Source organism: Dendropsophus ebraccatus, chromosome 4, assembly GCF_027789765.1.
Source record: "Dendropsophus ebraccatus isolate aDenEbr1 chromosome 4, aDenEbr1.pat, whole genome shotgun sequence".
Lineage (NCBI taxonomy): Eukaryota > Metazoa > Chordata > Amphibia > Anura > Hylidae > Dendropsophus > Dendropsophus ebraccatus.
Window position 1 is genome coordinate 92348911 of NC_091457.1, and position 27953 is coordinate 92376863.

At 44.0% G+C, this 27953-nt stretch overlaps 1 protein-coding gene across 1 annotated transcript in view; it reads left to right on the top strand.

Annotated features, from left to right (window-relative positions):
- WDR59 (WD repeat domain 59) overlaps window positions 1–27953 on the top strand; it is a 59100-nt gene that overhangs the window by 23968 nt on the left and 7179 nt on the right. The window contains exons 11-20 of the mRNA XM_069966275.1: window positions 868–947; window positions 1121–1241; window positions 5450–5574; window positions 6681–6845; window positions 9843–9938; window positions 12829–12985; window positions 13065–13134; window positions 19262–19415; window positions 25866–25999; window positions 26284–26365. Of these exons, the coding sequence (XP_069822376.1) occupies window positions 868–947; window positions 1121–1241; window positions 5450–5574; window positions 6681–6845; window positions 9843–9938; window positions 12829–12985; window positions 13065–13134; window positions 19262–19415; window positions 25866–25999; window positions 26284–26365 (1184 nt within the window). The remainder of the gene's footprint in view (window positions 1–867; window positions 948–1120; window positions 1242–5449; window positions 5575–6680; window positions 6846–9842; window positions 9939–12828; window positions 12986–13064; window positions 13135–19261; window positions 19416–25865; window positions 26000–26283; window positions 26366–27953) is intronic.

Below are 27953 nucleotides of genomic sequence, written 5' to 3' on the forward strand. Positions count from 1 at the left end.
CCAGGAAGTACAACCACACAAAACAGAACCCCCCCCCCCCCCCCCCCCCCACAAAAAAAAAACAAACAAATGGATTTTTGGTAGTTTCAAAACTGGGATAGATAGGTAAGTAATGCTATTTGCTTCTGCAGAAGGTTAATTTTTTTTTTTTTTTTTTTTTTACCTCTACCTGGAGTTCCCCTTTAAATGTCTTTAAAAATAACTTTGCGTATTCTGACAGAGGCATTAATATCTAATGCATTAGTAGTTCACTTCATCTCCAGTGATCCCTGATAGCTGGTCACCTGATCTTCTATAAGAAGTCTGCTGCTGGGCTCACTGCACTGTGATTGAAAGCACAGGAAAGCACAGAGCTCTGAATGTCCTACCCTCACATCTTGTATTTTCATCTAAGCCATTCAGTTGTCATACACAAACATGTATTGACGACAGATGAGCAGAAACAGTATCACTTAGTGGCTAGTGTTATTACACACGGAAAACATATATATTTTTTAAATGAAGTGAATTACAAATATGTTACCTATTGATGCCTCTGTCCAAATAGGCAAGGTTGTTTTTAATGACCGTGCCGCTTTAATTTGCTAAATAGGCAGGATGCCTGTACATATTGTAACTTGAGACCATACTCCACATACAATGCTACAGACAGTCCCAGTCTATTATGAACTTAGTGAACTTGAGGAACCACTGTACATGCTGCATTGCTAAAACTTGTCAATAGCTTCTTTTTTTTTAAGTAAAAGGTGCACATTTATTTTCTGTAAACTGGTGAACAGATGGCTTTATGTATTCTTTGGGAATTTGATATTAATATCAATTAATAATAATCTTTTTTTAATTTATGAACATTTATTTCATTCCCAGGGTTTAAAGACTATCAATTGGTGACTTGGTCACGAGACCAGACATTGCGAATGTGGAGGGTGGATGCTCAGCTTCAAAGGGTAAGTTGAAGATAGTAGAAGGCGGTTGCACAGAGATCTTGTCCGACAGTATCTATTTTCTATTCTATTTCTATCTACACCTTTAAAACTGCTTGTAATTATATTTTGTAAATAAATGCTTATTCGTTATTTAATTATGCCTCAATAACTTAAATTCTTATGCTGAAATCCAGCTGTGTGCTAATGATATCATGGAACCAGTTGATGAATTGATTGATGGATTACCCTTGATGCCAGAACAAGAAAAGTCCCTACAACCCCAAGAGCAAAGTTCTGTTCACTCAGAAGAAGAGGGTAAGGCCATAGGAAAAAAAAATATACACATATTGTCCCCTGCTGCTCCCCTGTAGCCAGGGCAGTTTCTAGGTCTTTTTGGCAACAGGGCGACTCTTGATAAAAGCGCCCCCCCCCCCCCTTCAGTCCTGGGGAAGAAAGGGGGGCTATTATCAAGATTCGGGTTAATAGGAAGAAGCAGTGTGTGTATTATGGAATAGAGCAGTTCTGCACCCTTGACAAATAATGTTCTCCTGAATAGAAAAACATCATTCAGTGACTCACAGGTGAAGTCTTCCTTGATCTGAGGCGTCACTTTCGTTTTCCTCTCCTTCTAGCCTGGACCTTCATGATGATTTCTTGCAGTTAGAATTCGTCTCTTCAGAACCTGCGAGACAAACATCTTAATCTTTGCACTTCTTCAGCAACTTTCTTCCCTTTTCCCACTTATAGGGTCTCAAAATGTAATAATTGTGCTGTTTGGTGCAGTAAAGTCAGTAGGTATGCGAGTTACCCTTTGTATGCTGTGCCACCATATAGTAATAATGTCACCCTGCACTCAACCTATATAGTAGTAATGCCCCCCTGCACTCCCCCCATATGTCCCCCTGCACTTCCTATATAGTAATAATGTCCCCTGCATTGCCCCTATATACTTGTAATGTCCCCCTGCATTGTCTCCATATAGTAGTAATGTCCCCCAGCAATGCCCCATATAGTAGTAATGTCCCCCCACATTGTCTCCATATAGTAGTAATGTCCCCCTGCATTGTCTCCATATAGTAGTAATGTCCTCCTGCATTGTCTCCATATAGTAGTAATGTCCTCCAGCAATGCCCCATATAGTAGTAATGTCCCCCAGCATTGTCCCATATAGTAGTAATGTCCCCCTGCATTGTCCCATATAGTAGTAATGTCCCCCCAGCATTGTCCCATATAGTAGTAATGTCCCTGCATTGCCCCTATATACTGGTAATGTCCCCTGCATTGTCTCCATATAGTAGTAATGTCCCCCAGCATTGTCTCCATATAGTAGTAATGTCCCCCAGCATTGTCTCCATATAGTAGTAATGTCCCCCAGCATTGTCTCCATATAGTAGTAATGTCCCCCTGCATTGTCTCCATATACTAGTAATGTCCCCCTGCATTGTCCCATATAGTAGTAATGTCCCCTGCATTGTCCCATATAGTAGTAATGTCCCCCAGCATTGTCTCCATATAGTAGTAATGTCCCCCAGCATTGTCCCATATAGTAGTAATGTCCCCCAGCATTGTCTCCATATAGTAGTAGTAATGTCCCCCAGCATTGTCTCCATATAGTAGTAATGTCCCCCAGCACTGCCCCCATATAGTAGTAATGTCCCCCAGCATTGTCTCCATATAGTAGTAATGTCCCCCAGCACTGCCCCCATATAGTAGTAATGCCCCCCAGCATTGCCCCCTTATAGTAGTAATGTCCCCCAGCATTGTCCCATATAGTAGTAAAGCCCCCCAGCATTGCCCCCATATAGTAGTAATGTCCCCCAGCATTGTCCCATATAGTAGTAATGTCCCCCAGCATTGTCTCCATATAGTAGTAATGTCCCCCAGCATTGTCTCCATATAGTAGTAATGTCCTCCTGTACTGCCCCCATATCACCATACATACTCCCCTTTGGTTGCCCCCAGTATAACTCCACCTCCCCCTTGTATGTATATTAAATTACCCCCCTCGGACCCCTTGCATTAACCCCTCAGTCTCCACAGTAATGCGCAAAGTCTACGTTTAAAAAAACCCAAAACACTCACCTGTTCTCCGTTCCAGCCCTGATCGGCCTCATCCTCCTGTAGTCTGCGGCTTACAGGTCTTCTCCTACAGGCGGTGCATGATGAAATGACGTCATCACGCACGGCCCGCGGGAGAGGACGTGCGCCGTTCTTCTGTACAGGAGCAGGGAGTCCCTGCTTCTATACGCACATTACGTAATAAGCTACGAAATGTACGTACAGGAGCAGGGATTTCGCTCCTCCTGTACTGTAGTGAGTGGCAATGCGTACATTGTACGCATTGCCACTTACTTTTCACAGTTTTGAGCGGCTGAGCGGGCAGCCGGCGGCAGTGTGCAGGGCTTCCCTTTCAGCTGTGTGGCCGCACACCGCGCAGCTTAAAGGAACACTGCCTGAGAATCTGCCGCCTCCTCAAGGACCGCAGAAGCGGCACCTAGAGGTGAGGGGGGAGATGTGGGAGGTGAGGGGGCGCCGCCGGGGGGTCCGTTTTATCGCCCTTAGGGAAGGGGGTTGGCAGGGGTGCTGATGATGCTGTGAGTCCGGGTGGCTTGTCGGGCCCTCCCGTGCGCCCCCTAGCGTTCGGTGCCCCGTGCGGTGGCCCGGCCCGCCCGGTTATAGAAACGGCCCTGCCTGTAGCTTCTGGTCCCTCGATCCTCTCTTTTATTCTTGATGGGTGCTTGGTAGCAGGATCTGCTGGCTTAGCCAATCACTGGCCCAGACTGGACACTGCTGCAGCCTGCACTCTTAAAGCAGGAAGAAGAGAGAGGTTGGGGGAGTGGACAGAAGAGAACTGGATCTGCATGACTAAAATACCCCTGTAAGCACCTTGCTTAGTTTAGGATACATGCAAACCTAGAGAGAAAGAGAAGTCGCTGCACTGCTTACCCATGGCTGATTCTAATGCCTCGCAGCTACATTTAAAAACCAACGCCAGAATGTTGGTATATAATTTAATCAAACCATATTGCCTCATGTACCTTGTGCATGAGTACCTTCTGGCCCACATGAGTCCCTACACTAAAAACAACACTATTCCGGTCTGCGACCGTGAACCCCTCCAAGCAAAAGCCAAATAGTTTAGGATACTCTCTAAGCACCAGAGCCTGGGTGCAAGTACTACTTATGCATCCCTTGTAGCATCTACCATAAAAGTGCTATTTTTATCACTGACAGAATGCAGCAATATTTGTCTTTTGGTTCCTTACTATGCACAAAGTAGGTGGATTTATCAGGAAATTTATCACAGTCTTATAGAATTAAAAATGTGCAGGTTATGGCAAACTCCAGATTTGCAGAGAAATTGGCAACTCTCCTTGCCACTCTAAAGTTTTGAAAAGTGGTACAAAAATGAGTAGAGTTTAGTGGGAGTGGGCAGGGTCTAAAGTGGCACGACACCACTGGCTGCTGTGTGTATATAAAGATATAGGGGAGATTTATCAGACATGGTGTAAAGTGAAACTGGCTCAGCTTCCCCTAACAACCAATCAGATTCCACTTTTCATTCCTCACAGACTCTTTGGGAAATAAAAGGCAGAATCTGATTGGTTGCTAGGGGCAACTGAGCCAGTTTCACTTTACACCATGTTTGATAAATCTCCCCCATAGTATTTATTTATTATTATACATTATACATACAATACATTGCTACGTATACATATAGCTCCATATACATCAGCCAGACCACTGTTTTAGTGCTGAGTGGTGGTCTGTAACCTAGACAAGGAGCTGTCAACAATTGAACGGAAATGGGAGCAAAATATCAGGAGAAGGAGGCAAGTTTGCTAATGAATGTATTTGCATAAATCTTTAACTTGACAAGTCCTACGGCTATTTTAGTTCAGATGATAATACCCCTTTAAGTGAGCACAGGCTTGCACTGTTCATTCTAGCCTATGGAAGAGGTGAAGTCAAGGGGGAGAAGTGAGCAGGAATAGCTGAAATGCAGACAAAACTTTGCAGGCTTTCTGCTCAGAGAAAAAATTGGATTCACAAGTCAGGCTGCTCACTACTGGTCTGGGAACTACTGAAGGTTTTGCTACAGTGAGCTGTATAGTTGTTGTTCTGCATCCACACTGTAGCTTAGCATAAGGAACATAAACACAGACATGGAGGTTGCAGGGTGGTAACCAGGGGGTAAATTGCCATATACACAATAAACAGAGCCAGCTGCTTCTGGCCCCAGTCACTGTATAGTACAAGTGCCAATTAGTGACTGATTAACTATCCTGAGGATAGCTCATCGGTCTGCTTTGCCTGGAAACCTCCTTAAGTTTTATTCATATCAAACTAGAAAAAATTTCAAGCGTATATTTACAAAGTCAGTTTTTTTTATTAGACTATTGCTATGATGGTTGTAATAATAACAGTTTTGTAAAAAAAAATAATAATAATATAATATACCATGTGGAAATGATCACTTGTCTATGATTTCTAAGGTCTGTTTCTTTCTGTTTATCTCCCAGTGGCATTTGATGAGGAGTCTCCCTCAACTCCTGTAGTGATGGGAAATGAGCAGCTCGGTCTCCCACAAACATTACAGCAAGAATTCTCACTGATTAATGTGCATATCCGCAATGTCAACATTGAGGTAAGTGTGAAACAGGCTACAACCGCAAGCAATAAGTGAACTACTTGCTTACTTTAATCTGACTACATAGTGCTGTAAAGGGGACCAATCACTGGAAAATGTTCCTTCAGCTAAAAATGCAGTGCAGTATTACATCAGCGTTACTTATATGGCACCAAAACGTACTTTGTAAATGCCCTGCTCCGTATGTAAATCCTACTTATGTAGGGATCGCGTCGGTCCTTGGCCTGTCAACTAGTCACAGCTGGCAGGAAACATCCTGTCTAATCATGCCTTACTTGGAGTGTCGGCCCATAGGAGCCTGCAGCATCCCAGAGGCACCGACAATCTTAGAGGCATGATTACACAGGATGTTTCCTGCCAGCCATGAATAGTTAGCAGCCTAAGGATCGCCCGATGCCTACATGGTTATGGTGTAGATATAGCGTGGAACATTTACAGAGTACATTTTCAGGCCATATGAGTAACACTGATAGCAATTACTTATATGGTTGGAAACAGTGCTGGGAGCTATATTGCACTGTCTTTTAGCTTGAGGTATGTTTTTCTAGTGATTGGCTTTCTTTAAAGTGACACTGTCATCTCCTTTTTGCATTCTGACATCTCTACACAGGTGTAAAGGGTAAATTTATTTTATATCAAACGTCATGGTGCTTGTTCAAGTAAAAAGTCATCTTTTATCAACTGCAGATTGTGTTAAGTGGGCGTGGCCTCGCAGCATTAGTGCCACTTAGCCCCGTCCACATGCCACAGTTGGCCCCGTCGCCGGCCATTGGAACAGGCTGGCCGAAAGGTCTATACCCCACCCCCTTTACGTCGGCCAACCAATGGGCGTCAAGGGGGCGGGGCCAACGGCCACTTAATACAATCTGCAGTTGATAAAAGGACACTTTTTACTTGAACAAGCACCATGACGTACAATATGAAATAAGGTATGAAAAACGCTAAATTTACCCTTTACACGTGTAGAGAAGTCAGAATGCACAAAGGGGGTAACAGTGTCACTTTAAGTGAATCTGTGAGCTGCCATTTACTTTCAAACTGCTGCTGGTTTTGGTGTGTAGACTCTCCTCATTGTGTCCATATAAATTCCCTTTTTCCTACAGATGGATGCTATGAACCGGAGCTGCACAGTGTCTGTCCATTGTGGGAATCACAGGGTGCGGATGGTTGTCACATTTCCTGTCCAGTATCCCAATAACGCAGCTCCATCCTTCCAGTTTGTCACTCCTACAACAATTACATCTGCCATGAAAGGGAAGTTGCTGAAAGTAAGTCAATGTCTTTTTTTTTTTAATGTACACAGATGTGTTATTGAGCCAATGAGACTTGAATACTGAATGTATTGTCCTGATGTGATGTTGACTGGTGGGAGGCAGTCAGATCTGTATTTTATCTTCATACATGGTGACAAGCTATGATGAAATGTTGCATTGGATGAAAGATTTTGGGTGCACACTGAAGAAAACACACACAGGACTTGCGGCGGATTTCTCCACTCGTCCCCGCGTGCTCCCGCTTTACTCTCGGCCTGTGCTATCATTCTATGGTCAGATGTGGATATTGATCCTTCACCTATTGGGAAGTATTTGCGTGTCAGTATATGTTTCTGCCCTAAGGCAGAAGAAATACCTTTATTTCCCCAAAGGGATAAAACTTAACTTTTATTCATTAACTATTAATATTGTCATAGTGCACATGTATATACAGTGCTATATTAAAAATAGCAGCGCTAACGTGGTTAGTCCTTTTCAGTATGTTTTGTGTAGCTTGACAATTTGTACAAGGATCTGCAATCTGTGAGTCACGGTAGTCGTGGGGTTAACTTCACCTCCATTAAGTCCACCGTAATCTAACGATCCTATATTGCAATGCTCATAAATGTGTGGGGAATGCTGCACAGTGATTGGTAAGTAACCTTAGTTTTATAGTAGACAGTTGACTTTCAGGGCTGAGTAATGTAAATTGCAACTGGAGTTACTATATTGGTAGTATTGGTACGTTCACCAGACTAGAATCAACGTTTAACTTTGTAGAATAGTCTGGTGCTTGTAGTTTACCCTTGGTGCGATTGCATGTCACTCCCCATGGGGAGGTGGTACGGCAATAGAATGCAAAGTACGAGATAAGTGGGGTTCGCTGAAAACATGCGCCAATTACCCCTAGTGTGGTGACACGCTACCCTGTACCTACAGTTTTGTGCATATCTCAGTTGGCTTATCCCACACTTACTATGCATGCAAACTTAATGGTAGCTTATTCAGGTTAGCGATTATCCCTTTGTCTGAAAGCTTACCAGTGTTGCAAGTCATGCATGCACAGAATAGTGGAAAAGGCTTCTTTAATAGTTGTGGGTCACCGTCGGCTCATTATTTTAACTGGCTACAAAGATATGTGTCTCTGAGAGCGTGGAAGGCAGTGCTCAACTTTGTAGATCATAGCACCTAGGATAGGCTATGATCTAATAATGAAGTAAGTCATTTTGGCTACATTTCATTTTTTTTCTAGCTATAGCTATTACTGTTTAGTTTGCTAAAGTAGATAGGACTTTCTTCCAGTTAACACCTGCTATGTTAAAATACCATACCTTATAGTCTGACTAGTTTCGCCAGACAACGCTGGCTTTATCAAAGTAGGCAATCAATTCATTCATTCATTCAGGGATAATCGCTACACCGAACAAGCTACCATTAAGTTTGCATGCATAGTAAGTGTGGGATAAGCCAACTGAGATATGCACAAAACTGTATGAATTGTAAGAATTTCCAGGTCACAGGGGTCAGCAGTGACATCACAGCTCTGCAAGCCTATAGCTCCACCCACTCTACCCATAGGCAGGAAATGTCTGTATTACAACAAGTGTCCTTTTGAGCAGCATGGTGGCTCACTGTCTGCCAATTAGTTATGTTATCAAATAAATTAGTTTTTTCACACTTTTATCTGTTGTAGGACTACAAACCCCAGCACACATGTACATGATAGGAGTTGTAGTCTTGGATTACATATACACTACAGTAGCCATCCTACTGGTGGGCGGGGTCTCAATGAGGCAGCATTCTGTTACAAGTTTACCTCAGCAATTGATAGATGACATGGTGACTGCCATGAGGTGAAGCAGCATCTCTCCTCTCCATATTACACACAGCAGCAGCAGCACTGCCCTCACACTGTACATCTTTACACTACAATAGTAACAATATAGGTGAAGATTTAGCAAAGCCTGTGCAGGGGAGCAGTTACCCATAGCGACCAATCAGATTGCTTCTTTCATTTTTAAAAATGAAACCTAGAATCTGACTAGCTGGCTGAATCTGGCTATGGGCAACTGCTTCCCTGTTCCTTGCATAAATTTTGATAAATCACCCCATAGTTCCTTTATTTACCGTTTATAGCTCCAACCTACGCTGCAGTGCTGTACAGAGATTGTATCATGCTGTCCTTACTGCTGCAGTTTCGTCTGGGCTCAGATGTCAGTTAGATGTTAGGGGTGTGGCTAAAGAAATATATGCATAACCCCACCCACCTGATGACTCACTGTTCCCTCACTGGCAGGAACAGGAAACAGAAGGGAACAGAATTTCACAGTAAGTAAAGAAAACACAAGCAGAGTGGTCATGTGACTGAGCCTTAGAACACAGTAAGCGCTCTAAATAAATAGAAGTGTATGTAGAATATGCAACACCCACAAAGTTCAATGCAATGCTAGTTTATTGAAAAATTCCGGACAACCCCTTTAATGAATAAAAGTTTTATCCCTTTGGGGGAAATAAAGGTATTTCTTCTGCCCCAGGGCAGAAACATCTACTATCATTCTATGGTCAGGCAGATTCCGCAGTCCACCCAAAGAATGCAGAAGGCCCAGGCTACTACCCTGAACCATTACAATGCCATACATGTACCGTAGATAGCACTAAATGCTTGAGACTTTGCTAAGGACTAGCAGGCTGGATAAAAATACTGGGGTTAATGCCTTCCAGAAGTCCAATGATGCATAAATTTCACAGTTCCTCAGCGAATGACAGAACCAAGTGGCATTAATTAGCAATATGTTCCTTGAACTTTTTTTGTAAATTCAGATGCATTAATTATGGGAGGATGTCATCATGTCCTGTACTAAATTTAGGCCTTTCAGCTGCTGCTTGCAGGAACATCTGTCATTGCACTGCAGGATTCCTTTATTTTCTTTGGAAGGAGGGGATGTTTGTTAAGGCTGACAGAAGAACTTTTTGCTTTTTTTCCCCCTCAAGTTAACATTTAATCTTTTTCAGATATTGAGAGACACTTCTTTTCAAAAAGTCAAGCGAAATCAAAGCTGTCTTGAGCCATGTCTGCGGCAGCTGGTCTCCTGCTTGGAGAGCTTTGTAGTGAGTATAATAACTATACTTTTTCTCTATCATCGTACCTGGACATGACATGGCTGCCGACAAAAAGTTCAGGTTGCGATGAAAACATCCTTAAAGAGTCACTGTCGTATTTATTTTTTGCAGAAATCAATAGTCCAGGCGATTTTAAGAAACTTTGTAATTGGGTTTATTAGCCAAATATGCCATTATCTGCATTTAAAAAGCCTTTTCCCAGTCCCCCCCCCCCCCCCTCCTTGCTCTTTTCCATTCTCTGCAAAAAATCAGGAAAATGTGACTTGCTGCATCAGACACAACCCTGTCTGTTCTAGGGAGAGGGGAGGGGGGAGGAGGGAGTTAGCCGACAGCAGAGAGCAGATAACAGAGGATTACAGGCACAGAGCTGGGTGACAGCTGTAATCAGCGCTCAGAGAGGTCAGTGGTGACTGTCAGAGGAGATAGAGGGTGAGGGACTTGTAGATTAACTCTTTGTTGTCCTGTTTTGGTCTTTTATTTAGCTCTCACCATAGGAGAACAATGAAGACGGGGGGAGAGCTTTAAGCTGCTTTTTCATGATAAAAATGCATTTTTCGGCTAATAAACTCAATTACAAAGTTTCTTAAAATCGCCTGTACTATTGATTTCTGCAAAAAAAAAAAACTTTCACGACAGTGACACTTTAAGTGTCATGTTCCCACCACTCCTTGCCTGTCAGGTTTTCTATTTGGCCCGGACTACCCCTTTTAAGGCATTGCCTTTTTACAAGACAAACCATTTTTAATAAAAGTTTTTAATATGGAAGGTATAAAGCTGCAAATACTCTTTAGGGTGCCTTCACACGTACTGGATCTGCAGCGGATTTTAAGCTGCGGGTTTACAGCGAAATCCGCGGTGGATCCTGGTACTGTGAAGGTCTATGGGATTACATATCCGCAACAGAATTTTCATTCCGCTGCGGATATGTAACCCGGCCCTTTAAACCCCCTGCAGCACGCAGCCCCAGCCCGGAGCATACATCACCTGCTCCAGACACCTGCTTGCTTCAGGGCCTCCCAGCATCTCCCCGCGGTCAGACAATCAGTGCACTGCCCCACCACAGCACACTGATTGGCTGACCGCCGGGAGATGCCAGAGGCTCCGAAGCAAGCAGGTGATGTATGCTCCAAGGCTGCCCCCGGCCTGAAGCATCCATTACCTGCTTGGCGCTGCGGCTGTGTAAGGCTCCCGACTCCCGTCTGTCCCCATCTGCCAATCAGTGTTGCCTTGCACTGATTGGCTGATGGGGACCGGGGCAGCCAGGAACCTCACACAGCCACAGCGCCGAGTAGGTAATGTATGCTGCAAGCCGGGGATGCAGGAGGTTAAAGTGGCCGAGTCACATACAGGCAACGGAATGAAAATTCTGCTGCGTGTACGTGGCTTATTCAGCTTCACACTACCAGGATCCGCAGCAGATTTAGCTGCAAACTTGCAGTGTGAAATCCGCTGCGGATCCGGTACGTGTGAAGCTACCCTTAGGTTACAAACCCACTTGCCGGATCTGCAGCGAGTCTCCTTGCTGCGTTTTTGCAGCGAGACTCGCTGCAGATCCCGGCCCTATACTTTCAATAGCAGAGAAACTCGCAGCAGGGATGTACATCCCTGCTGCGATTTTGTCTGCAGCCCGCCCCATTAACCCCCCGGCCGCCGGACATTATACATTACCGGGTCCCCGTTCCTGCTTGCTTCGGGGCTCCCGGTGTCTTCACGGCCCGCCCGACCAATCAGTGCGCTGCGGCGGGGCAGCGCACTGATTGGCCGGGCGGAACGTGCCGGGAGCCGCCGAAGCAAGCAGGAGCCGGGATCAGGTAATGTATATCCTGCCCGCCCCCCTGCAGCCCCGATCGCCCCCAGCCCCCGGCCGCACGATCGCCCCCGGCCGCACGATCGCCCCCGGCCGCACGATCGCCCCCGGCCGCACGATCGCCCCCAGCCCCGCAGCCCCCGGCCGCACGATCGCCCCCAGCCCCGCAGCCCCCGGCCGCACGATCGCCCCCAGCCCCGCAGCCCCCAGCCCCCGGCCGCACGATCGCCCCCAGCCCCGCAGCCCCCGGCCGCACGATCGCCCCCAGCCCCGCAGCCCCCGGCCGCACGATCGCCCGCAGCCCCCGGCTGCACGATCGCCCGCTGGGGGCGATCGTGCCGCCGGGGGCTGCGGGGCTGGGGGCGATCGTGCCGCCGGGGGCTGCGGGCGATCGTGCGGCCGGGGGCTGGGGGCGATCGTGCGGCCGGGGGTGATCATGCGGCCGGGGGCTGGGGGGGATCATGCGGCCGGGGGCGATCATGGGGCTGGGGGGGATCGTGCGGCCGGGGGCTGGGGGGCTGCGGGCGATCGTGCGGCCGGGGGCTGCGGGGCTGGGGGCGATCGTGCGGCCGGGGGCTGCGGGGCTTGGGGCGATCGTGCGGCCGGGGGCTGGGGGCGATCATGCGGCCAGGGGCTGGGGGCGATATACATTACCTGATCCCGGCTCCTGCTTGCTTCAGCGGCTCCCGCCACGTTCCGCCTGGCCAATCAGTGCGCTGCCCCGCCGCAGCGCACTGATTGGCCGGGCGGGCCGTGAAGACACCGGGAGCCCCGAAGCAAGCAGGAACGGGGACCCGGTAATGTATAATGTCCGGCGGCCGGGGGGTTAATGGGGCGGGCTGCAGACAAAATCGCAGCAGGAATGTACATCCCTGCTGCGAGTTTCTCTGCTATTGAAAGTATAGGGCCGGGATCTGCAGCGAGTCTCGCTGCAAAAACGCAGCAAGGAGACTCGCTGCAGATCCGGCAAGTGGGTTTGTAACCTTAAAGTCATTTAGGTATCCTGTTGTGGCTCGCCTTTTAGTGACACCTGTCTTGCATCAAAATTTTTTATTTTTTTTTTCCTTTTAGAACCAGGAATCCAGTCCATCGAGTAATCCCTACACGCTGCAAAGCCCCGTTACTCCACCACTGCCAACATTTGCCCGGGTAACCAATGCCTATGGGTCTTACCAAGATGCTAACATCCCATTTCCTCGTACTTCTGGTGCTCGCTTCTGTGGAGCAGGTAATATGAGGATCCACATTAAGAGCATAAATGATGGACAAATTATTACAAAAAACATACTTTTTTCGTGTGTCTCCAGGTTATCTGGTTTACTTCACCCGGCCCATGACTATGCACAGAGCCATCTCCCCCACAGAGCCTACCCCAAGGTCAGTGTAGTCCAGGTCTAATTTTGTCTTGCCCTTTTATTTGTCTTTCAACAAAGGGGTTGTGCAGGTCTTTTTTCACATCAATAGCAACTCAATAATATCTATATAGGGGAAGCCTTAAAAAATTTGGCATACCTTTTGGCTGATCTTGTACCCTCGAGTGGCTCTACAGTATTTCTGCTATTATCTGTTATTGAAAAATTTGCGCCAATCTCAGGAAAAATGCATAATTTTGTCCTCAAATTTGGGGTAAAAAAATTGAGCAATTTTAGAAAAATCTGTACCAATGGCAGAAAACCGCGTTTGGCAAATCACAACAAACAGCAGAAGAAATCACAGAACTAAACATAACCTGGTATCCTTCACCAAATCCTCTTGCTGTTTTCAGCACAACTGTGTATGAGACATCTGTTTGTTATCTGGCAGTTGTTGCAAGGAAGTGTCTTGCTCTCTCCTTCCTCAAAGTAAAATTGCTCTGTAATGAATCTCTTATTCTCTGTAATTTCTAACAAATGCACTTAAAGGCCTTCCAAACCTCCTCCCAATGAGCACGTCGTTTCACTAGGGTGAAGAGTATATGCAGCCTCTGTTAAATTAACTCTGTTGTGGAGAACACTTCCAAACATCCCTATCTCCTCTTCGTTCCACCAAATAAACTGTAAATCGAAAGTTTCTGCCATAGCATCACCACTTGGTGGCACTAGAGTAAAGAAAGAAGCAGATTTCTCAGTGTTAGGTTTCGTTCACACGTATTGGAACTGCAGTGGATTTCATGCTGCGAAATCTGCTGCAATCCTGTGTACTGTCATTTTATATGGCTTTACATTCCGAGAATGTAAAGCTCCTCCCCACTTAACCCTAATACGTTACCTGGCCGTGCTCCCGCTTGCTTCTTAGGCTCCTGACTCCCTGGTGTCCCGCTCAGCCAAACAGTGGCAGAACTTGCAGTGTGAAATCCACTGCAGATCACGTACATGTGAACACACCCTTAAAGGAAAACTAACGCAGGTTAGAAGACTCTAACCTTCTGTTAGGGTGCCCTTTTTTGGCATTTTTTTCCTAGTGATTTTTGACTTTGTGTGAATGACCTTGTTTGTGGTTTATTCCAAACATATCACTGATTTCGAGGAGACCAGCCAAAGCGTCGGCTGCTGGTTAAAGTGCTCAATACAGTGAAATCCTTAGTGCATTGGCTCCTGGGAAACATCAATATGCAAAAAGGTTGGCAGAGCCTTAGTTAAGAGTCTGAAAACACAGGAATAGCCAGATATCCCTCCAGGGAAGGACCCAGCCAAGGGCTGGCTCCTGTTAGGAGACCACCAAAACTACCATATTAAGTGGCCCCTTCAGTCAATATCCAACTTATTTACTCAAGTCTGATGATAAGACCAGGGAAATACCAAAGCCAGGTATCCATCCACATACAGCTGTTTTGGGTTGTTGCCCCTCATCAGTGAGGAATAGGATTCTGGCTAAGGGGTAGCAATGCCTAATAGACCAATACAGCAAACAGATCACTGATCAGGCTTGTCTCTCTTCGATATTGACTGAAGGGGCCACTTAATATGGTGGTTTTGGTGGTCTCTGACGACGGGTAATCTCTTTGTTGGGTCCTTCCCTGGAGGGATATCTGGCTAGTCCCGTGTTTTGAAACTCATAACTGAGCCTCCACTGACCTTTTTGTATACTCTTGTTTTTGTGTTAGGCGTTTTTGTGTGCTGAACTTTTTTCCTCTGCCATCACATGACTTAGTTGCTGGACCTCAAAAGGTAACAAAAACGCCAGAAAAAAACGCAACATTGGCATTTTTGAGACAACCAAAACAATCCCATTGAAGTCTGTGGGAGAAGAAACACCACTGTTTGCAAATAAAAACGCGTCAGAATGCTGCGTTTTGACAAAACTGCCACAGAGCCTCAAAAACCCCAGATGGGAGAAAAATGCCATGTGTGTAAGGCAAATCATAAACTTCCAGCTGACATCTGGCCACTGGCGTTTCTGCATTGTGGTTTTCTTGGCATTTTTACAGGATTTTAAAGGCTAGTCTAAGTACAAAAATGGTGCGTGGCTAATCCACAAATGTTAGCGCTGCCCAAAAGACTCCAACAGTTAGAGGCAGATAAAAATTAAAACATTTATTAGAAGTGCACAATGTTTACACGTTTCGAGGAACATAGGTCCTCTTCATCAGAATAGTAGTGCATACAATGTAGTGAATAGGCAGCTATACATACCTGTCACGTGTCGATCTTCAGTCAGCGATGTCGTCTTTGGCCGAATCCCTCCGTCCGTCCTGAGTGCCGGCCGCCCTCTGCCGCGTCATCGGCTGCTCAGCCGCGATTGGCTGAGCATAACTGTGCTCAGCCAATCGCGGCTGAGCAGCCGATGACGCGGCCGCGTCATCAGCTGCTCAGCCGCGATTGGCTGAGCATAACTGTGCTCAGCCAATCGCGGCTAAGCATTTGATGACGCTGAAGAGGGCGGCCGGCACTCAGGACGCTCGGAGGGATTCGGCCCGGCCGTCCGAAGACGACATCGCTAACTGAAGATCGGAGACGAGTTGGCACGTGACAGGTATGTATAGCGCACCACACTTCCGGGTATATGGGTGGGGGTGGTGGGACACGGGGAAGGGGGCCATTCACAGACATAACATACATTACAAAGTTGTATAACTTTGTAATGTGTGTTATTCTGTGAATAATTGTTTACCGCCGCACTACCCCTTTAAAATACACAAACAAACAAAAGAGTGTTTATCATACATAATCATAAAAAATATATATATACATTGTAGATATTAGAGTTTGTGTGGCTAGTACAATGAGGGGCTGTATTCAGACATTTAATAATAGCAGGAACATGTCAGGAGCGGGGCTGGGAAATCCCCATATAGCTGTCACGTAGTACAACTGCACTGACTAGTCTGTGAGCAGGGAGTTGGCTTGCAGCCCTGTACTCTCTACCAAAGCACTGCATCCTGGTATCTTCTGAAGACCTAGTACCCATTTGGGTTATATGCATAAAGCCCAAGGGGCTTGAAGGCGAGCACCCCATCAGCTCCTTGCATTATTGACCTGTTTGTACGATATCACACGAGGCGCTGTTGATTGGCCTTTTTTCTCTCCCTTGTCTAGGATTTTAAAGGGGTAGTGCGACGTTTAACATTTATTCACTAAATAACACACATTACAAAGTTATACAACTTTGTAATGTGAGAGTCACTGTCGTCAAATTAGTTTTTTGCAGAAATCAATAGTCCAGGCGATTTTAAGAAACTTTGTAATTGGGTTTATTAGCCGAAAAAATTTTTTATCATGAAAAAGCAGTTTGAAGCTCTCCCTCTGTCTTCATTCTTCTCCTATGGAGAGAGGGAAAAGAGAAACCAAAACAGGACAACAAAGAGTTAATTAAAAGCTACATTACCCTCTGTCCTCTCCTCTCGCCTCTGATGTCACCACAGACCTCTTTGACCTCTGAATAGTACTGTGAATAGCTCCCAGCTGAGGAATCCTTTGTTCTCTGTTTTCTGCTGCTGACATTTCTCCTCCGTCTCTTTTCCCCCCTCCCCTTTTGATAGAACAGACAGGACGCGTCTGCTTGGGATTTCCTGATTCTGAGCAGTGGATGACAGAAAGGAGAGGAGGGGGGGGCCTGGTAAAAGGCTTTTTAAGTGCAGATAATAGCATATTTGCCTAATAAACCCAATTACAAAGTTTCCTAAAATCGCCTGGACTATTGATTTCTGCAAAAAAGATTTTCACAACAGTGACTCTTTAAGTGAATGGCCCCCATCCCCGTGTTCCCCCTACCCTGGAAGTGTGATGCATTATACTCACTGACCCTGGCCACCATTTTGGGTCGACGTCATCTTTGGGAGGCCGGCCGAACCGCTCCAGCCGTCCCTCATGCCGCCCCCCCTCTGCCGCGTTATCAGCTGCTCATCCGCCATTGGAAGGGGGCCATTGACTTAAATAACACACATTACAAAGTTGTATAACTTTGTAATGTGTGTTATTTAGTGAGTAAATGTAAAGCGCCGCACTACCCCTTTAAGGAAGTATGAAGCCAGCCTTATGTTACCGTAGAGCATGGAACATATGTTTATTAAGCGGTTTGGTGAATTTGGGGCAGGACTAGCACACTTAGTGTACCAATCTGGCCCATCTTTTCCCATGAATATACATCTGGGGTATTGCAGTGGTAAGTGCACTGCAGAGTGCTGCCTCACTATCCATAAGGCGGGGTGAATTGGTGCACTCAGGTTGCTACTCCTGTCCTACTGCACCAAACAGCCTAATTTACATTTTAATAAAACTTAAAGTGAATGTACCACAGAAAAAAATAATAATAATAATAATAATAATAATAATAATTAAAAAAGCCCTTTTTTATACTGTAAGTCAATGCATCCTGACAGATGACATACAACTGCATCCATTTTTACCATCCATTTTTGCATCTGTTTTTATCCATAAAATGGATATGTTAAACGGACAGCAAAATGCAGTGTAAACCTAGCCTTAGGAAAAACAGTTCTAAGGATAAAGGCAAGCAAATCAAGAAAAGAGGAAAAGTATGTCATATAAATATGGGTGGCACATCCAAGATGATAAATAACTATATCTCTCATAGATAAATACAATATATCCTTATTAATATATCAAAAAGCTACAAGTGAAAGACAAACATCTAAAAACATTTAAAAACAGAGAAAACTTCATTGGACCGGGCAAAATGGCCACAGTGCCAAAGCATACAAATGATACAAATGATATGCAAGAATACAAAGAAAATAACAAATAAATATAATTGTGCACAACTGTATCTCAATCTAGATCTGAGATGGACACAAAACCTAGGGTAACTCAGGAAAATAGAAAAAGATGCACATAGATATAACATAAGAGCAGATATCACCATAGGAGGGAGTCTGGAAACCGACATGGACTCCCTCCTATGGTGATATCTGCTCTTATGTTATATCTATGTGCATTTTTTTCTATTTTCCTGAGTTACCCTAGGTTTTGTGTCCATCTCAGATCTAGATTGAGATACAGTTGTGCACAATTATACTTATTTGTTATTTTCTTTGTATTCTTGCATATCATTTGTATCCATAGGAGGGGGATTACACACCCAGTTGGGATGCTTTGGCACTGTGGCCATTTTGCCCGGTCCAATGAAGTTTTCTCTGTTTTTAAATGTTTTTAGATGTTTGTCTTGCACTTGTAGCTTTTTGATATACTAATAAAGATATATTGCATTTATCTATGAGAGATATAGTTATTTATCATCTTGGATGTGCCACCCATATTTATATGACATACTTTTCCTCTTTTCCTGATTTGGTTGCCTTTTTTATGTCATTTTGGGTTGAGCACCCCTTACTTTATACTTCACTCTTTGAATTGATTTAAGTAGTAGTGCCCTGTCGTCTTTTTTGCACAGAAAGGATAAAGGCAAGAAAATCACCTTCATTCTCAGCGTTCTGTGCGCTATGAGGACCTAACAGCAGGTTAGATTCTTCTAACCTGCTGTTTCTCTTAAATGGAAGATTGTTTGAAGTGTCACTGTCATCATAACAAACGTCAAGTTTTGAATTGACCCATACCTATCATGAGAACAAACTGGAAGAAGACCGCATTCAGCACAGTCCTCTCCCGACTCTGTCACGTGATCAGTGATCGGTGTAAAAGTGCTATTGTTGCAAAAAAATGTGCGCCCTTTTCCCAACAGTTTTCTGATGTCAAGCATTGATAAATTGCCCTGTGATGTGGTTTACAATTCTAGCCTTTCCTGATGTTATAGCTGCATTGTTTTTACATTAATTAGATAGAGGTATGTAGAAGACCACTGCCACCTAGAATGTTGTATGTGTAACTTCAGGCCTCTTAGTGGCGCCACTCATGGTGGCAGCATGGAGTATTCAGATCATCAATATTAATTAACAATATGTTTCAGGAAAATTTGAAGTTGATCCCTGCAGCAAGTCATTATCTTGTAGTGGAGTTGGCCTGGGACTTCTGTAGCACTTTGCTGTCCTCTGCTGGACCAATCTCAACCTGTATGTGTACACAAGCATTTTTTTATTTCTACTAAAGTGTGATTTCTGATTCCTCTTTAGATCTCTGTCTGCCCTATCCGCCTATCACAGTGGGGTAATAGCACCCATGAAAATTCGCACAGAGGCTCAAGGGAACTTACGTCTTTACAGTGGCAGTCCGACACGTAGCGAAAAGGAGCAAGTGTCAATCAGTTCTTTTTACTACAAGGAAAGGGTATGTGAGCCTTGCTTTATCAGTAGAGATTTCCCCTGGTTGAACAAAGTACGCCAAGGTGGCGATAACAATTTCACTTGCTTAACCTCTCATTGCATTAAAATGACCTTCAGGCAAGGTGCAAAGGCCTCTGTTCCTATTGTGATCCTCCCTCTCGGCCAATGGGCTGTATTCACCGCAGCATGCTTCTTGTGAATGGTGCATGACTGGCTGCATATCATCCCCACATCACTCTTCACCCTCCTGCTGATTTCCTGAAAACCTTTAAAAAACTGGACCAGTGCATTTATTTCCTTCCCACCCAAAATGGCATTGTTTTAGGGAAGTCTTTAGGGAACTTTTTTTTGTTTCTTTTTCACCTAGACCTTAGTCTTTTATTTTCCATATATGAGGGCTACAATTTAGCAGTTGTGCATCATCATTATAATGGCATCATTAAACGGGTTGGCCACTTTATAGTAAAATTGTTTAGTGTACAGTATTAGTAAGTGTACTCGCTGTATATACTGACAGCAGCTCCCTGTGTGCCTCATAGTACTATACCATACCCCGCCCCCCAGTGTCCATCATTGTGCCTGAATATGCCTATGGAGGACACTGAAGGCAGGGCATGGTCACATGTTCCTCCATGCCAGCCATCTTATGGACAGACTCGCCACAGAGTAGGACAGCACAGCCTAGAGAAGGGAAGTCTGATTTTGGCTCTGTGAGGTAAACGGAACTGCTGTCAGTAAGTAATGTGAATACACTTATACTAAAATTTTTTACTATAAAGTGGCCAACCCCTTTAAGTTTACTGTGGTGGTGTAGTCTTTGAGTTTTTCATTTGAAAAATTGGAAAAGGGGGTGATATAAATTTTTTTAGCACAGGAAATTTTTTTAAAAATCCTTGCCGCAAAATGACGTTCCGGGAACGTCATGTAATGCAGGTAGTTTCTGCAAAATGATGTTACCGGAGCGTCATTCTCTCCCTGCCTCCCCCCCTGTCCCTAACAACGATCAGGCAGCGGGAGGAGGCTGTGTCACAAAGATTCCTCCCACTGCCTCTGCCCGGAGCGGAGCCGCGCTCCCCTCCAGGCAGTTAACTCCATAAGCACCGCGGTTCAAGCGACCGCAGTGTCTATGGGGCAGCCGAAGGGAGATCGCACGGCTCTGGGGGGAGGGGGGGATCATGTGTTGTAATGTATTATATATACACCTGTAAAAGTAAAAGCACACAAAAATACATACATACACAAATAAATAAATACACAAATAAGTAAAATAAATTAAATAAATAAATCTAAATAAATATACACATTCCCCATCCCCCTTTATAAACGATCCCCTATCAATGAGATACATATATTTGGTATCGCCGCGTCTGTAATTTTTTTTGTTAATCCCACCCCATAAAAATATAGATAAAAGCTATCAAAACGTCACATGTACCCAAAAGGTGTACTTCTAAAAACGTGAGCTTATGCTGCAAAAAAAAGCCCTCACATAACTCCATTGGTGAAAAAATAAAAATATTACTGCTCTTACAATATGCAAGACACAAACAGTTTTTATAGCATAAATGCCATAAACTATAACAAAAGCTATATAAAATAGATATCACTGTAATCGTACCGACCTGACAAATAACATGTTACATGATAACATGTCCGTATGTGACGTATAGTAAACGGTGTACAAAAAAAGGTTAAAAACAGCTGCTAAATTGTGTTTTTTATTCATACCACCTCATAAAAAATTTAATAAAAAAATATTAGGGTGCCACATGTCTTCCCCCCCCCCCCCCCCCCCCAGTGGTACCGATGCAAGACCTCTGTGAAATGGTATAATGGCTAAAAAAAAAACCTGAAATAAAAAAAGGCCCCAAAATTCACCAGGTCTCGGTCATGTCTGAGGCCTGTGGTTGAGTCTGGTGACGCACTGCAGCCACATATGGGGAATTTGTAGAAACAATGGAATAAGGGGAATATATAGTGAGTGGTATTTCTCAGTTACTATTTGCTGCGTAAGAGGAAAAAATTTATTAAAATAGAATATCTGCCAAAAAAATGAAAATTTTTAATTTCTCGTCCAACTTGCTTAAATTTCTGCGAAACACCTAAAGGGTTAATAAACTTATGAAATGTTACTTTGAATACTTTGAGGGGTGCAGTTTTTACAGTGGAGGGTTTCATGGTGGTAAATACCATACAAGCCCCACAAATACACTTCAGAACTGAACTGATCCCTAATAAAATCAGAGCTAAAATGTTCATGAAAATTTGAAAAATCGCTGCAAAATTTCGAAGCCCTCTAACATCCTAACAAGTAAAAGGACGTTCACCAAAGGACTTTTGAATATAAAGAAATGTAAATTTTTCAAATTTCTGCACAAATGTGTTTTTTACAAAAAACTACTGAGTGTATACAAATTTCTGCACTAATGTGTTTTTTACAAAAAACTACTGAGTGTATCAACCAAAATATATACCAGAAACATAAAAGAGGAATATGTCCCGAAAAAAACAATTTCAGAATAACTGCGATAGTTAAAAGCAACACATTATCACTACATAAAAAGAGACATGCGATAGTTAAAAGCATCGTAGAGTTATCACTACATAAAAAGAGACAGGTCAGATTTGAAAAATAGGCCCTGGGCATTAAAGGAGAAGTCCAGTGAAATTTTTTATTAAAGTATTGTATTTCTCCCCCAAAACTCCAATATACACTTATTACAGAAAATGCTTATAAAGTGCTTTTTTTCCCCCTGCACTTACTACTGCATCAAGGCTTCACTTCCTGGATAAAATGGTGATGTCACGACCCGACTCCCAGAGCTGTGCGGGCTGTGGCTGCTGGAGAGGATGATGGCAGGGGGACACTGAGGGACACAGGGCACTGGAGGGACACTGCGCATCCCTCTGCCATCATCCTCTCCAGCAGCCACAGCTCGCACAGCTCTGGGAGTCGGGTCGTGACATCACCATGTTATCCAGGAAGTGAAGCCTTGATGCAGTAGTAAGTGCAGGGAAAAATAACTTTATAAGCATTTCCTGTAATAAGTGTATATTGGTGATTTGAATAACTTTTGGGGGCAATACAATACTTCAATAAAAAATTTCACTGGACTTCTCCTTTAAGGCCAAAACAGGCTGAAGAGGCAAGGGGTTAAATATTTTAAAACTTTTTTTTTTAGTCACCATAAAAGATGTTACTGCTTGATTACTTGTACAGCTTACTGAAATACATGTGTAGTATTGCAGTGAACTGTCAAACCACTTCTATCCTGTTTTAGCCTGCTATAGGTAGTCTGTAATAGAATTTGACAACTGATTGGTGCTCTGTAAGTATGTCACAGAATAGCTGTGAGACCCTGGAAATGACTGGCGTGTGGCTTCTAACCACCTAGATGCAATGGTTGTAACTTACATTGGCGTCTCTGACCACATCTGTCAGCTGCCCAAGCAGACTGCAGCCACTGGGTATGGAGGGGCCCTACCTTCTTAGCCCACACTATATGGTCCCCTGCTTGCGTTGTGTGTACATATACACCCTATGACAGGATAGGGTTGGTTGTGGCTCTGTCATGAAGATATTTTCATGGATATATAAAAAAAATTGTTTAAATTGCAATCACAAAATCGAATGTTGGAATGTTATTCCCTGTCCTGACAAGGGGCAGCGATGAAGGGATTTACAACAAGTTTCAGTGGCCGTTCAGACAATTTCTACCTATTTTCTTGATGATTTTTTTTTTTTTTTTTTTTTTCTTCCCTCTTTTTTCTCCTTCTTACTTTCCATCCTTTCCTCTTCTAATATGCAGACGTCCCCCCTGTCTGCTCGCCGGCGCTGGTCCATCCAAGTGATTAACGACTTCCCGGTACAGTGCCCTCTGCTAAGTAACCACCGCTCCTGCCCGCTCACCTCTGTTGTTTGACAGGGATCCTGAGAATAAGGGAAAATTCAGACTCTGTTACCACTCTGTGTGTTGCATTTACTATAAAGACACTTCTGGGGATCCCATCTGCTATGCTGTGTATGGTAACCTTTGTCACCTGCTGTTTCAGTTTCTGTAAGGGGCATGCATTGCTTTGTTTCATTACATGGGATGCATTATTTACACCAAATACAGTAAGTTTGATATAAAAGACCTAAATATCCCTGAATATTATGCAGAAGGGAGCAAGGCATAGTATGCAGTTATGGCTATTATGCTTGTTAGAATAATAAGGCAGATATTTTTTTCTTGTGCAGAATTAGGCATAGATTATACCAAAGCTTTGATGAATATCCCTGTCATGTAACAAAACGTTTGGCATGTCACACCCACACTGATCATTAGAACAAGCAGGAAGAAACACACAGCTGTGCGCTTTACTCTCTGGCTTTAGCGATCGTTGTCCAGTTGTAAGAGAAGGACTCCATAGACTTGTAATTGATCGCCAGTCAGGGAATGAAGCACACAGCCACACACTTCTCCTTGCTTGTTCACAGACCCTGACCATTCAAAACCCTTGACGTATCTCTGTCACATGTCAAAACTGTTGTCAAATGACTGGAACACTTTGAGGACATGAGAAACATTATGTCCCGCATCTCCTAGAGTGTGTGCTGCAGAAGTCAGAATTTTCTTTCTTCTTAGGGTTACCAGTAATAATGCACCCCCGTCTAACCTGCACAATCTAAATAAATGTGGGGAATGTCCGTCTGATGTTGCCTCTAACAAGGGCTTGAGCGTTGTACCTCCTGCTATTTCTTATCCCCTCTGCTGTGTTAGGTCTGTGGAGCTTTGGTGTACTTATGCCAAATGCTTTGTCCACTTCTCTGGCTCTGGTTTATCATTTGTCCTCGCTCTCTCTCTACCTCTATTTTGCTACAACCCCCCCCCCCCCCCAACTCCTCCTTCTTTATACCATGCAATATATCAGCTTACCCCTCTGTCCTACTCTTTCTTTTCTCTGATCTTTGTGTGTAAAGTGTCTGACTGGCTCTGCCTTACAATCACTGGGTGATTCATGGGTTTTATCGTAATTTATCAAGCAGGCACTGAAGGGGTTAATTGCCACATTGTTTGGGATCCAGGACTTAATAACAAAACATTAATTGGGTCTAAAATGTGTCACCGTTGTGGTGGGTTTAGCTTTCAATGTGTTTTGGGAAATCAATCCTGAACTTTTTTTCCCCCTTCCTTTCGATAATAAGGTAAGTGTTCATATTTGTACTTATCTGACATGTGGCAGCTTCAGGTTGACGTTGGCTTATCCTGCTGCTGTAACAGGTTCATTGTCCAGATCCTGTGTTCAGCTCTGCTGCTTTCTGGCTTCTTGAGTTGATTTAACTTTAGACTGACCAAGAATGACAACTCACTTGCGTTTCTTAGAAATCGAGAGATACATCTAGCATGGGCCATAGCTACTGACTGTAGAGGACCACAAGGGCAGCCACTCAAAGCAATAGATTTAACAGCAACAAATAATCTGCTGTAGGTTCATCCAAACCCTGTAACCTCATTATAGGGAAATTTCACACACTTTTTATTCCTGAATACCCTGAACATGAATTTATCTAAGGGTACGTTCACACGTACCGGATCCGCAGCGGAATTTATGCTGCGAGTTTGCAGCCAAATCCGCTGCAGATCCAGTAGTGTGAAGCTACCCTTAGATTTATTTTTTCATTGCCATTGGCAAGGAATTGAAACATTGACTGTGGTTGGGTGTAACTATATGTTTTCACCATTGCCCTTAGTTGGCTCAACCACAATAAAATAAGTCACTCAGCACTATTCATAGAACAGCGTCACTGCATTAAAGGAGTTGAATGAAGCCTCTTGCCGGGCATAATACAGATGGCAACACACAGTGGTACTCAGCAATGTGAATCAGTCCACATGTTTAGACAATCATTAGAAGAGAGATCAGGGCACTCCCCTATGTGCTTATCTTCAGTCATTTTTGTAGATTCATAAGGAAAACGTGTGACGGAGGAAAACGTGTGACGGTGGGAGTAAAAACGGCTTAGAGCATCTGTGGCATTTTTACTTCCACCCTTGTGCATGCTTTCCCCATGAATCTACAATAAAGACTAAAGATAAGCACATAGGGGAGTCCCGTGATTTCTCTTCTATTGATTGCCCTTAGTATGCTATGGTCTGATTATTAACCTAGGAACGGTAGCATCATTCACTGACACATTTCCTCAGTGGTGACTCAAGCTAATGGGCCAAAATGCAGCATTTTATTTAGTCCAGAAAAGGGTAAAATGTATTTAAGGGCCTGTACGTGAACTTTTGCAGCAATAATAAACTTGGCAGTACAGATCCTCATATGTTAGAGGGCAGCAGAGTTCTATGTTATAGCCCTCCCTCAGCATACAAGTTGTTTAGTCCCTGACCACCCCGTGTTGTGAACCCAATGACTTGTGTTCTGATTATTTCTTTTAATGACTGTGACTTATATGTCCCCCTAGAAATCACGTAGATGGAAATCCAAAAGAGAGAGCAGTGACTCCAGCTCTCGGCCAATCAAAGCAGCCGGAAAAGTGATCATTCAGGACATCTCGTGTTTACTGTCCGTGCACAAGGCTCTGGGAGAAATGTACATGTGAGTGCTGTGCCTGTGGTGTTTTTAATACTCATTTTTAAACATCCCAGTGGAAGTTCTTGTTTTTTAGGGGGTAAACGTCACTGTGCAGGTAGTACCTTATACCTTACTTTGGCTCCTTCATTGTAATGGGTTGGTGTGAGGTTGGACTCTCAAGAGTGATATACCATCACTTTATAACATGAAAACATGAAAACACCCTTTTAATGACTGTATGCTTATCTGTGCATATCTTTATTTTTCATGTCCCTGGATTTCTTAATTTTTTTTTTTTATTTGAATAGATTAAACCGTGGTGACCTTCAAGAGATGTGTCAGAAGAATGCTGCTTCTGCTCTCAGTGTGGGCCGCAGAGATCTGGTGCAGGTCAGTGCCCTGGAAGCCTTTATATGTGATAAAGGTAAATATCCTTTCTACCTAAAGTGAGACTGTCACCCCTTTCTGTATGAGGACTTCTCTGTACAGCTGTACTCCTTAAATTCTGCAGTTTTCATAACTTTATTATAGATTTCTTGCTGCTTTGTCAGTGAAAAATGCTTTTTTTTTTTTCTTCTTTATATTGTTGGTGGTTTGTTCCACCTGGGCGCGGGTCAACCTCTCAATGACTTCATTGCATGCTAGGCCCTCCCCCTAGGCGGCAATTCGAAAGGGCTCCCCTAGAGGTCTAGGCCCCACCCTCTCTAGATCTGCCCATTCCAATGGTCTGAGGGAGCATGGCCTAGACACAATGACGCCATGGAGGGACGGGCCATGGTGCATATGTGGGTGGCATCCAAGTGGCGCTGTGGCCTTGAAGCTCCATCCAGGTGGCACAAACCACCACCAATAAAAATCACACTTCACTGGACCAAGCACCAAGAAATCTATAATAAAGTAAGGTTTGAAAAATGCTGAGTTTAGGATTTACAGCTGTGTAGAGAAGGGAGGTGAAAGTATCACTTTAAGCTGTGATTTTGTTAACGTAAATTGGCCAACATGGACAACATTGTAAGGGGTTTACACCTGTGTCCAATGCCAGACAAAGAAGAATTATCTTGAGTACTAACTAGAGTTATATTATGACACTGATTCTTGGGAGGGTAATCATTGGAACTTTGCTCTTGTTATTAGATTAGTGCTGTAAGGCAAAGTCTTTGTGGTGGTTTTAGCACTGGGATCCCCATTAAACATGAAAACAGAGGTCCCACAAGTCCCCTGTGAGAATGAAACATCTCTCTACTTTGAGTGAATGGAAGTATTCTTGTTTACTTTCAGAGAATTAAAACATGTTGTGCAGGAGCAGAAAGTTATCTGTTACACTGTAACAAGTCCTGCTCCTCTAAGGCCGGGTTCACACTGAGCAAAACTAGCAGAATTCCGCGGCGGAATTGTCCGCTGCGGAATGCCGTTAGCCTCCCACTCATAATGGGAGTCTACGGGAGGCACGTGCTCCTGCTCTGTACGCGCTGAAGAATGAACATGTTCATTCTTCAGCGCGGAGAGACACTGTGAGAACAGCAGCGTGCGCCTCCCATAGACTCCCATTATGAGAGGGAGGCTAACGGCATTCCGCTGCGGAATTCCGCTAGTTTTGCTCAGTGTTAACCTGGCCTAAGAGTATTACATTATCAAGCCAGGTGTGCACCCTGTGTATGTAAACCATGAATGTTACCAGTCACTAGCAGCAACTTTGGAAACTGTGAACAAATGATAAACGTATATCTACTAGCTGAGCCAAATTTCTTATTATTTAAGGGGTATTGCCATTTCAACTAATATAGTTAATATTTTAGAGGACACGAATTTTAAAAGTTTTTGCAAATACTTTGTTTTCGCAAACTTGTCTCCTTCTCCTGATATGCCGCCCTTTTTCTCCCATTGTTGACAGGCACCTTTCATCTTATAGAGAGTCTGTGAGGAATGAAAGGTGGAATCTGATTGGTTGCTAGGGGCAACTGAGCCAGTTTCACTTTAC